Consider the following 13,078-nt stretch of genomic DNA (forward strand, 5'->3'; position numbering starts at 1 on the left):
TCATTAAAAATAGACACAAAAATGAAACAACTAGGTACAAATCCAATAAAACATGCACAAATCTATGTGTTGACAACTACTATAATGATGGACAAAAAAAATCATTCCAGGATTACAAAGCTACAGCAAAACAAACAAACAAAATAAACAAAACCCCAATAGTTCTTATATTGGCCTACAGATTCAGTACGATTCCAGTCAAAAATCATTAAGATGTTTAGAAACATAGCTAAATGGTGGACGAGACATCTGTATTAATTACTCCCCCTAATCCATGACTCAGGGAAGACCACAGAAGAGAGGGTGGAGAGAATGTAAGAGCCAGAGGACTGGGCGAAATAAGCAAGCAAAATTCTGTCTTGTAGACAGTCCCTGGGAGGGAGGGAAGCAAGAGTAGCCTGTGTAGTTTGGGAGGAAGGTGTGTTAGGGGAGCCTAGAAGGGGAGGAGAGGACTGAGTGGTGGATGTGATCACAACACAATGATTACATGTATGAAATCTTCAAACAATAAATAAAAACACTGTTTGAAAGACAACTGATCACCTAGTCATCATTAAAACTTTTTGCTGCAAAGAAAATTATCGTAAGATTGAAAACACAGAGAGAATATTTGAAAGGCCTGAAATCCAGAGTAAGCATAAAAGTAAGTTCAACAGACAGAAAGCAAACAGCTAAATAAAAAGTAACCAAAGAGGTATGGACACAGCTAAGTTAAGAGAATACTTGCTTAACAAACACAAAACCCTGGGTTCAGTTCTCAGAATCAAATATAACCTGTCAGTTGGTACTCAACTGTAATTTCACCTCTCAAGATGTAGAGGCAGGAACCCAGGGTTTCAAGGTCATCCTAGGTTATACAGTGAGTTGGAGGCCAGTCAAGGATATACGAGACCCACTCAGAAACCAACCAACCAAGAACCCAAAGACTCGAACATTTGCAAAGTGAATAAGTAAATGACAAACAAGAATGTGGAAAGATGTTCAGTATGATTAGCCACTTGGGAAACAGACAAAAACTATCATGAGACAAAACCATACTCCCACCGCAGAGATTAATAGTTAAAACTGATGGCGCAACCATCGGCAGAATGCCAGAAGCAATAGGGCATGATGAGAACGATCATCATCGCTGGCTGGAAGGTAAAAAGGCAAAACCACTCTGGAAGCAATTTTCCATCTGCTCTCTTAGGAAAAGCAGATCTACTTGCCATGTGGATCTGACCATCTCATTTCCAGACATTTAACCTGAAGTAATGAAAACTTCTGTTTATACAAAATCTACTCGTTAAAGGTTTGAGCCATCTTAACAATCATTTCAAACTGGCAAGAACCCAGGTAACTTTCAGTGGGTGAATGGAAACAGCCACAGAGTGGAATGCAGCTCAGAAATAAAAGCCAACAAATGACTGATCCGTATGACAACTTGAATAAATCTCAAAGATGTTATGTTCAGCTGAAGTGGGTTAGTTACATAGTCTTTGGTTCCACAGTGGAGGAATTCTCAAGGCCACAAATCTATGGTGATCAGATGTTGTGTGATAAGAGTAACCGATGACAATGGGGTGGTTAACAGGGCAGGATTGCAATGAAAATTAGTGACACACTAATCTGTGTCTTGGTGATGATGATAGTTATGTGAATTCACACTTGCTTTAAAACTGTGCCAGAAGAAAAACTGTTGCCGCGTATTCATTTCAAATATTAATAAAACAAAAATCAGCTCTGACAAATACGCAGTAAAAAGCTGCCAACATAGAAATCCAATTCAAATCTCTCTCCTTGCTGCCGTGTCGAATTGTAATTGCACTGTAGTCAACTCTATTAGGTCTGTTGCTGGTGTGTTCATTCCCCCCAGGGCAGAACTTAGCTTTTTGATCTCCACGTCTTTAATATCCCAGAGTATCTGGTGTCTGAAGGATATACTGTTGAAAGATGAAGATGATGAGTCAAATATAAATGCATCACATGATTTCACGTTCATGTCGGAAGAGCAAGAAGGAAATAGAACCCAGTGAAAAGCGGCTACTAAAGAGTGAGAGAATTCCAGAAAGCCCCATTTTGAGGTTTCATATGCTTTTTATCAGATGCAAATTGGAGCGAGTGGCTGAAGGGTTTAACACCATTCTTCACAATTTAAGAAATGAAGCTGGCACGTGCCTTTCAGCGACTACTTCCCTTTGACCACACTTCATCACATAAAGCTTATTCATTATTTAAACTACACTGTAAAAGGTGTGCATAAAAATATTCTCAGCTTAGCATTATCTTACTTAGTGAATGGAGCATTAAATACTTTTGTTTAAAACCCATCAATTCGTAGGTGGCCATAAAGGATCAAAATATTGCATAATTCTAGGGGTTGGAGACCCCTAAGGTTAGGAACATGTACTGCTTCTGTAGAGGATAGGGGTTCCATTCCTACCACCCACATCAAGGTAGCTTGGAACTCCAGCTTCAGGGGATCCTGCTGTCCACTTCTGAACTCCATAGGTACCTACATTCATGTGCACATGCCCCTCCACACACACAATTCTAAAAGAATAAAAATAAATCTTAGGAGTATTCCATAGTGCTGAAATTTTGTATGTGTTTGGATTTGAGTTTTATGTCATGACTCCTGACAACTGATGTCTCATCTACTTACACATTAAAAAAAAAAGTCACCAGAAAACCAGAGAAAAGGAAGCTTTCCTGAAGAGGTACTTCCGACCGTTTCCCGGAGGCAATGTTAGCTTGAGGAGCAGCAGAGAGGCCCCTCCAAAGATTCAAAGAGCATCTGTTTGAAACAGTTTCTGGGTGAAACAGAAAACCAAGCCATCTCAGGTCAGGATGCCAGGTCTGAATAACCTGCACAGAAGCAACACCGTTAACAAGCTGAGAATGTCTGGGCTTCTCAAATAAGGTGGGTAGAAGAGGCTAAGCCACCGCTGCTTCATGATGTAAAGGCACAAAATGAATGGCTGTGCTTGGGATTCTCTCCCTGTCCTTGTTCTATTTGACAGATTTTACCACTGGTTTCTATATTCCACCAAAATGTCCTAAGTTTTGTTGCACAAACATTCCCATCTGTTGCTCAAAGCTGAGATATCTATATGCCGTAATAGTAAGACACAGATGTGAAATATTTTCATATTAATGCTACAGTGTTAAAAATAGCCACACCTACTTTCTGCTCTACCCGTGGAAACAAACACCATTTATGCCGCCGTAGCAACTCACTCCTGCAGTACAAAATAAACAGGCCCACTTAAGATTCAATGTCAAAACAACCTGCTGGGGATAGGAATCCAAACACTCCCATCCATTCCTGTGGTTGGCACTCTCATTTCTTTGATCTATAGAAGGTGCCCCTAAAAGCGTGATCAGAAGACTGGCAGCCAACTTTTTTTCAATACACATTTCTTGAGGGGCCTACAGAATTTTACCCTGCAAACGTCAGCGGATTGGACGTGAAATACCATTACCCTGTTGGGTTTTGATTGCTCGATTGTAGCTTGTGCTACATACAAGTACTAAGTGGTTATGCTGATCACTAACTCAATCTGCAATATAAAACAGTGCCTGGAACTCAGCCAGGGAAAAAGAAATATTCCTCAGTTAATATGCAGTTCTAAGAAATGGGGATCTGTAAGAATTCCCCCAGTTAACACGTATTTCTAATAATGGGGATCTGTAAGATGAGACAAGATCAGGTAACTAAGCTTTGGGAAGGACTCTGCAGCACTGCTGGACTTCGGACTTCACACAGTTCCTCACACACACATAGTTCCTACTCATTAACACCGCCAACCAACTACGGCTTGGTTTCCCAATGCTCTGGGAACAGGTCTGGAACACAAAGATTTGTAGGGCAATATTGCCAATCACCTCAAGCAGGCCAAGTCTGGTGTGGGATATACATTAATCCCAGCACTCGGGAGGCAGAGGCAGGAGGATCTCTGTGAGTTCGAGACCAGCCTGGTCTACAAGAGCTAGTTCCAGGACAGGCTCCAAAGCCACAGAGAAACCCTGTCTCGAAAAACCAAAAAAAAAAAAAAAAAAAAAAAAAAAAAAAGAGAGAGAGAGAGAGAGAGATCAGATCAGATAATGAGAACAAAATTAAACTTTAAAAACTCTAACAGGTTCGTCAACAGTGAGCTCCAGCGAGGTATGAGTGACTTTGATAGCAAGAATCAAGAAAGAATTTTTTGAAAAGGTGATCACCCCACTGGGTCTGGAGAAATACACAGACTCCAGACAGGCAGAAGGCAATATGAGTTTGGAAGCTTGACTGCCTGGGTTTTAGTCTCCGTCTATGACTTGTTAGTGTGGTCGTGGACATGTTGCAGAGGAGAGCATGCTATTACACATACATAGTATCATCTTGAGGATAAATGACTTAGCAGAGGCGAAGCATAGTACTTGAAGCATAATAAACAGTAGGTGATAAATATTATATGGGGCAAGGAAGAAAGACAAATCAGCATTTAGCACCAAAAGTGCTAAAGTAAAATCCTAAAACTAATATTTCCATTTTGTTTATTCAGTTTCACCAGAAAATGAAAATACCCTGGAGTACATTGAGCATAAACCTCCAAATATGCATAACAATAAATTTCTGCTAACTCAGTTGAGAGCTCAGGGTCACTCATTATTGTATAACAGCTGTGGTTTTTTGGCACAAAAATAAACTCCACACACAATGTTAGGGCCATGAGTACTTCCTTAGATATATCCGTAATGAGATGTGCTAACTGTCCTACCAAACTCTGAAAAACAATGATGCTCAGCATAGACTGTTAGACCAACCCACACAACCATGGGCCCTGAAGCCTCTTAGAAAAAGACGAAAGGGCAAATGCATAGGGTGTGGGGACATACGAAGCACAAAGAGCTCTGCTGCTCCGTATCACATAAAAGGGCGGGGGGGGGGGTCTGAAAGCATCTATGATCAGGTGGGCCCTCATCCGAGCAGCAGACCTGTGGAGGAAAAGGATGCCGCAGGTGACCCTGAGGAGGAGAAGTTGGGGAAAGAGTGTCAAAACAGAATGGCACTGTACTCACATGGTAAAGGAGCCGGGGGGAGCAGACACCCGCCGCAGGTCCGCAGCTTGCACCTGATGGATGCTAGAGGCAGCAGGAAATGAGCAGCGAAGACAGAGTCAGCAGGACAGCGTGGACAAACAAGGAACAAGCCGGGGAGAAAAAGAGAGACATACAAAGTTTAAACAGAAATTAAATGAGCGCATCACCAACAGCGACGAAAGAAAAAAAAATAAGTAAATAATAAATAAAAGGAAACCAAGCCAGCCATGGAAATAATCCAGAGAAGCCGGTGATAGCAATGAAGCCAACAGGACACACGGAAGCAGCTAGTTCCAGGCAAGCCGCAAGCTGGAGCACAGGGCCAAGGCAGGAGGGTGGGCTGTGGGCACAGGACTTTGGCTCCAGGACATTCAGAACAACTCAAGGACAAAGGCACAGGCTTCTTCATCAGAGTGGGAAGCCAGCACCACCGACTCCTGCTTGAGGAGTCGAGTCAGTCCCATCCTTGGACCTTGCCTTTGAGATCCATCCGAGAGCCATCTTGAAAATAGGGGCTCAACTACCTTGAGCTTCCTTCAGCAAACAGCAGAGACTTTCTGAGAACTCCAGCAATCCTTTAAAATAAAATCCCATTTCCATCCCTTAGGTGCCTTAATTTCACCCATATTCTGTGTACAGAAGTGAAACCATAAACATCTCCCCTTTCTCCATTCTCTTCTAATGGGAGAGCTCACAAACGCTATTAGAAAGTAGGCATTGCACTGTTTAACAAGCTGAACCCCCAAACTCACTCTCACTTCTGCATCATCATCCTCTTTCCCTCTCTCGTTTAAACTTCTCTGAGCAACAGCCCCCCACCCCATCCTCCGTCTTCTGGGTACATACATTCTCCCAGAAGGTCACCCATGAGTTTATGCCAGTGTTCTGTCCACATTATCTTCAAAGACTCTCTGTTAAAACCAATAAGTAGCAAAGGATGATGGAACCCCGTTGCCCAATTCAAAATTAGCTAACTAGAACTCTTGCCTTTGTGCAAAACGACCATCTTTCATAATTGCTAGTGAAGTTAAGGGTAACAGCTGAAGACCTCCCTTAGGCACCAGTTATTTTAAGCTTCTGACCTCCTTCAATGGTGCTTCATAATACAGGACATAACTGAAATGTATTTGACTATCATATTGGCAAAGTATTAGTTTAAAAAAAGAAAACCTAGACAAAATCTCTGACATTTTGTGGGGAAAATATTTACTGGACTCCATAATCTGTGTAGATTCAAATGTTACAATAAAGTATGCTCTCTTGCCAATATGGAGTTAGTGAACACATTTTATTTTGTATATTCTAATAAAGTTGGCATTAGTTTCTGGAAAGTATTTTTCCTTTCTTAATAAATATGGACAGAGTGGTATCATGACGGCTTACTATTTAGCTGTCTCCCATGGAGACTCCTTCCGATTATCCATGTAACCACCTATAAATGATTCAATATTTGTCCTAATCTTGTAACAAAACATCCTTAGAACACATTCTATATTACCTCTGTAGTTGTGAGATTTTTACATAGCTGTTAGCTTGTTAGTAGTTTCGTAGAAATGTAGCAGAAATCGAAGTATAATGGAGTTCACGTGGGCATCATGGCTTCAATATGTGTTCATGTCTCAGTGATGATGACAGGTACCAGGCATCCGGAGAGGAAAAGCCTAAGGCCTCTCCACAGAGCAGAGCAGGGAGAAGCCCACAGATGACGGATGCACTATATTGACAGATGGTGTGATGGAACATCACCAAGAGGTACAGCCAACTGCTAGAATTAGCTAGAGGATGGTACTTGGTGGAAGTGATGCACAAGTTGGATTTCGCTCTGTGAGCAGGACTGGTGGATGAGAAGAGGAAGAGGCCATTGTGAGAAGAAAACCCAGGGGCAAAATAATGATGACTATGAAGAAAGGCGATAGCTCCTGGGAACAAAGGGGAACAGGATGAAGATGGCAAAGACTAAAAACCATTCTGAAGATAAGGAACAGATAAGTGTGAAGAATAAGGGCTTTACACTTTTTAGAAGACTATTCTAATTGGTGGAGAGGAACAACCATCTTTCTGAAGAAGGGAAGCAGAGTGAGGCAGAAACTCAATCAGTAGCGAGAGCATATTAGTAGTTCCCTGGTATAAGAAGAGAAGGTGTGCATTAAAGATTTGAGTGACAGGCTGAAGGTGGGTTTCGAGGAAAGTGCTAGCTAACCTGCTGAGTGTAGAAGAGTGGAGGTGAGTGAGCCGGCTTCAGGACCAGAGGCATCATGAATGAGCACAGGGGTGAAGAACAGATGCATGCGGGTCAGGAGCAGGAGGAAATGCACAGGCAGTAGAGTTAAGAGTCTGGTTCTTCCTGTGTAATCTAAGGTGGCCACAAAACCTCTTCAGGAAAAGACTGGCAATTACAGTGTTGGAGGAATATCTTCAGTTTGGGAAAAGAGTCAAGGCTGAGGTCACAGATCTAAGATTCAATGTCCTAAAGAAAGAGCAGATGTGTGGGACACACCAGCATTCAAGGGAAGAAGAGGCAGTCCTTTAGGGAACAACAGTCTTAAAATAGCAAGTGTTCCCAGGTAAAATGAATGAAAGGAGCCCAGTTCCTTAGATGAACCAAGTAGCTAGCATCCCTTCATTGGGAGCACACACACCCATGCATATATGCACACATTTGCATATATATATACATATGCATACACATGAACACACACACACTGGCCTTTGAGATAAAAAAATTTATAACACTGTAAACCAGTTGTCTGCCTCTTCTAGTAAGAAAAATATATACAAGCAAATTAAGCAAATGAAACAGTTTCAGGAAAGGAAGGAAGGAAGGAAGGAAGGAAGGAAGGAAGGAAGGAAGGAAGGGGGAGGGAGGGAGAAAGGAAGGAGAAGAAAGCAAGGAAGGAAAGAGAAACAATGTAGGCAGGAAAAAAGGGAGACAGAGAAATAAAGAAGTAACATGTTTTTAAATATCTCTTCTGTCATATAATGGTGGACAAGACAGAGAGAAGTTCAAAGGCATAGAAGGTTAAAGAAAAAGTCCTAACATCAAGGTTGACTTTAAACTTGAAACTCTACTTGGAAATACAGAGGAAGAAGTTAGATCTTAAAAAAAACAGAGAGAAAGAAGTGTTTTATAATGAAGTAGAAATTAACTATAGAGATGAAAAAGGATTAAGGAGAGCGAAAGCCAGGCTTGGTGAGAGGTATGACATGATAACCAGGTTTATTCTTTTTTCTTTGAAAATGTATTATCAGTATCAAGTTCCTTAAAATACAGTGTTGAATATTAGTTTTATATATAGTAATAAAATATCTCTTATTTTCCAAATTTTAGTAATTTTTCTTTTTTTAAAAAATGAATAGTGTGCTCTGACTCCCATTGCATACAGTCTCCTGTGTGACATGGGGCTGTTACTATGGGAACACTATGCCAAGTAGGAAGTGTCAGCATCTTTTTAAATGAGGCTGCTCTTGGACACCCATACAATTAACTGCAAGAAGTGTCATATGTCACACATGCCATGAGGACAAAACAAAACACTCATGTGTATTTATTTTGCACATAAACAAAGCCAAATGAACTCTGAACAACAGGATTACCTAGAGAAGTCAAATTCTTTCTTGACAGAAGCGTAAAAGTTGTTTGAAACCGAACACTTGAAAACAGTTTTATGCCTAAGAAGGTCATGAGACCGTACCCTTCACTTCAGTGATAGCAAACTCATTGAGCTTTATTCTATCTTTTCCATAGATGATCTATAAGTGGCCTAGGCACCTCAGCCACTGCACAAATCCAGAGGTAGCTTTCCATTTCTTAGTTCTGAGGTTTCTACCACACGGGGTGTCATGGTTTGACTACCATTTCTAGAAGACATATGGAGACCCATGTACAACCGTTGACATCTTGTCTTTCTTTAACATATAAACTCAACAATTACGTCTTCAACCTAGAAGAAGGAAAAGGCAGCAAGGACGGAAAGCATCAGCAATGCGCCAAGAGTTTTGCCAGCTGCAAAATGTAAATAAAGCAAGAACTATCAACTCAGAGTAAAAGGAGTAACGGAAGCTGTAGGAAACAACCAGGACGATGTTCCAGGAAGTCCGGACTCCAAGAACAGAGGAAGCGGACTTCTCACGCCAGCCTCCAACTTAGAAGCGGATGCCAGAAGCTGCAGTGCCTGGAGAGCGCTGTCTGCTGCTCTTCCTGAGCATATGCTGCCACGGAGAGAGGTGACAGGAGCTGTGGCACCTGCGTCATCAGATATTCTGGGAACTTGTGCGATTCTCACCTTGACTTCATGATCACATGGCCAAGCATGCCCCTGCCTTGCAGGCACCGCCAGGAAGCTAGCCATTCAGTATGACAGGTAACCATGCAATACAGAGAGCAGACAGGAGGTGCACCTTCGAGGTCCCTCACTGTGACAGAGAATGACCCAAGACTAAGCCCTTAAGTGACCTTAGGCATGATGACATGATATCTAGAAGGTACTCAAAAAGATGACCCAAATCCTCTCTTCTCTCTCCAGCTATCTCTCCAATCCCAAACAGACAATTAAGATACCAATTTGAGTAAAGGACACTAGAAAAAAAAACAACATATGTTCTATGTTACCTATTCTTCATTATCTTACCTTGTATCAGCTTATCAAAACACCTAAAAAAATAAAAAGTATAGGAAGGAAGGGCTACTGGGTGTTTAAAGTAAACACAGTGAGTCAAATTAAGTATGGACAGGAGAGCCGTTTTGGAAGGCAAAACTGAGTCGAGGTCATGGGACCCCAAATAGAAAGGTAGGGAAAGGGATCACTCGTTGACAGACAGAAAGAAATACAACACAACAAGGGGTAAGTGACAGACCTCCCTAAACCAAACTAAAAATTAAAACCAGTTCATCTGAACACAGTATATTCCTAAGTGGTCAGTGGAGGAAAATCATCTATCTTACATACAGCAAAATTTACCCAAAAGAAGGTTAAATAACTAGCCAATAAAAAGTAAAATTGATTGCCCGTGTTCCCATGAGAGCAGTCTAGGGCCTCTGGTGCTTTCTTGACTTCTCTCCCCTTTCCAACACAGTGAGGGCCCCAGACCATGCACATGCTCTGCCACCTGCTTTCCCGTGTCTCATTGTCACCCAGGAAGGCAAGCCACGACTCACTCATTGAGCAAAGGCATGGAGGTTCTCCGCTTGCTCTTCTGTACCATGTTGGCCTGATTCCTCAAGGAGATCCGAATCATGGCGGGTGCCAACCTACACGGCTCCCCATCTACTTGCATGGGGATGGACTTGTAAGTCAGAAGCATCACTTCCCGACACTGGTGCAGCCTTTCTCCATGGCCCCCAACTTGCAGGGCAGCCTATCCAAACAAGGCAAAGAAGAGCCGAGAGTCAGTGGCTAGTATTTTAGAGAAGTCACACCTAAAGCCATTGTAGATACCAAAAGCCTCTGTTAGCATCATTAGCCATCAGTACGGCAAGAACGTGAAGAAACCATAGCCACAAATGAATCACATCTGCAAAGCTTCTGAGGAACTACAACGTAAACTCTCACAGATAAGCACTTTGCGTTTTACCCGGTATAAATCTAAATGTAGCTGTGCCCATAAAAGGATGAATACATCTTAATGCATCTTGCATGTTTGGGTTGCATGTTATACGGCACATATAAAAGTCAGAGGACAACTTGCAGGACTGGATTATCCTCACACCATGAAGGTTCCAGGTGTTGAATTGTCTAACTTGGTGGCATATCATGTGCCTTTATCTGCTGAGCCATCTTGACAACCCTCATGTCAAATTAATTGACACCAAGCATTCCTTTGTGTTATCTATTTCCATTAAGTAACTAATGCCAGAATAATAAAAGATAAATAAAAGCGACAAAGTGCACCTTTACCAATTTCTACACTGAATTACTAATGTTTCGGTATACAGTATATCCTTAGTAAGTTTTAAAACTTAGACAAGATTTTTCTTTTTAACTCAAACCTCTTAAAACGATTTCAAATCTGCTTTAGCAAATACAGGGATAAAAATAAAAATGAGTTACTCAATTTAAGACTTTAAAGTCTAAAATCTAACCCAGTATACATAGGAAATCAACTCTGTAACAAATTTTGAAAAATAAACGCTCAAATATAATTAGAATGATGTGAAAGATTATAAAGAACCAATGGATATTTTACTATCCTTATTATAGACAGAGTCAAAATATTTTTTTAAAACATGTGACGAAAATACTGGTGTTAGTACATCCACAGAGATGGCAAATAAAAAGATTGTGGGAAAAACATGTTCATCATTCTCAGGACAGGACTATGGATGTAACACTATAGCCTGTTGAGTAAAGGAGGGGCAATGAGGACATGACCTATGGACGAAATAACATAGCCTATTGAGCAAATGATGAATAATTTAGCCAAAGCTGTTGGGAATAGTTCTCAGGACATATAGAAAAATATAATCAATATAATATGCCATATCATAGACAAAGAAGAAATACAAAAAGAAACATAAAAATTCCCAATCTGAAAGAGAAAGTGAAGTATTTATTCCCTCTTCCATGGCTTGGAGTGTTGTTGTTGCTGATGATGACATTGCTATCATTTCTTTTTATCGGAAGATGCTGCTGTGCAGCTAGTTCTGAACATGGAGCCTCACCCCTCCTGCTTCAGCCTGTATAGGGCTGGTATTTCAGACCTGGGCCACCACACTCAGGCCCACTGTTTGGATCGTGAATGCCCTCTGAAATCAGATGTGTTAAATGTGTGTTTTCCAGCCTCCGATAATAATAATAGCAGAATCTTTAAGGAGTGGAGCTTTGTGGAAGTAAGTGAGACCACTGATGTAATGCCTTTGAAGGGGATATCAAGACCCTACCCCCTTTTAGTTTGCCCTTCCTATGACGTGCCCCCAACATTATGTGCTGCTTTGGTATAAGCCCAAATGCAATGCCCAAGTGACCACCGACTGAACTGTGAGCCAAAGTAAACCTTCCTTTGAAGGCCAACTATCCAAGACATTTTTCCACAATAACTGAGCCCCTCTCTCTTTTTCAAGCATCCTCTCCAGCAGTGGCTATTCCTCCTCTGTGCTGCCATTCCCAAGACACCCCTCACTCTTTGACTCCCACAAACAGCCGCAGCAACAGGCCCACTTCTCATGGAATAAGTAACTCCCTTTCGAAATACCGCTTCCTACTTTACAACTCCCAGGATAAAGACAATCAACAGGCTTTTCAGATGGCCTTGTCTCCAGAGTTCTAACGATTATCTTATGTCTCATGCCCTTGGCTCCTTAGGACTAAAGCCACCCCGTTTAACCCCACTCTCTTTCTAGCATCTGGAGAGACAGAGACTCAGTGCGGCTGGTGACTTCTGAGCAGGTCATCTACAGGTTGTCCTCTTCTGGGTTCTTCCAGCATCCTCTCTTCCTGCACCCTCTCTTCCAGCACCCTCTAATCGACCTTCCGTGCTTCAGTGGCCTCAGAGAAACTAACAATATAAGTTTCTCCCTCTCCAACACACTACGTGAGTCAAGAAGGAAGAAATTCTATCTAGACAACTAGCAGTGACATCATGATCACTCAGTTCACAATTGTGTTTTAGTAAATAAAGACTGCCTGAAGATCAGAGAGTAAAACAGTCCCGCTGGCCAGCCTTACAGGCCAGATTATGAGAATACACACCTTTAATCGCAGTAGCCATGGTGACATGCACCTTTAATTCCAGTAGCCACACTAGTTGCCATAGAAACTGGGCGGTGCAATCCTTTAATGAAAGCGGTACACGCCTTTAATCCCATCCCTAGAGAGGATTATAAAATGGGAGGAAATAGTTCTCAACAGACAGTCTCATTATGAGATTCCTGGAGGCAGAATTACCATTTTCGGACTGAGGTCAAGGTAAGGGCCAGTGGCTGGCTGTTTTACTTTTCAGATCTTCAGGTTGAACCCCAATTTCTTTTTCTCTCTCTCTCTCTCTCTCTCTCTCTCTCTCTCTCTCTCTCTGAGTTTTT

At 41.7% G+C, this 13,078-nt stretch overlaps 1 protein-coding gene across 3 annotated transcripts in view; it reads right to left on the bottom strand.

Moving 5' to 3' along the window:
• Positions 1-13,078, bottom strand: part of Dgki (diacylglycerol kinase iota) — a 446,406-nt gene that overhangs the window by 146,987 nt on the left and 286,341 nt on the right. For 2 of the 3 annotated variants that reach the window (XM_026788536.1, XM_026788537.1), the window contains 2 exons: positions 10,220-10,419; positions 5,044-5,106 (listed from right to left, as the gene is read on the bottom strand). In XM_026788536.1, the coding sequence (XP_026644337.1) occupies positions 5,044-5,106; positions 10,220-10,419 (263 nt within the window). The remainder of the gene's footprint in view (positions 1-5,043; positions 5,107-10,219; positions 10,420-13,078) is intronic. The other variant, XM_005365831.2, reaches the window with a different exon arrangement.

The sequence above is a fragment of the Microtus ochrogaster genome, unplaced genomic scaffold (genome assembly GCF_000317375.1).
Source record: "Microtus ochrogaster isolate Prairie Vole_2 unplaced genomic scaffold, MicOch1.0 UNK4, whole genome shotgun sequence".
NCBI classification, from domain to species: domain Eukaryota; kingdom Metazoa; phylum Chordata; class Mammalia; order Rodentia; family Cricetidae; genus Microtus; species Microtus ochrogaster.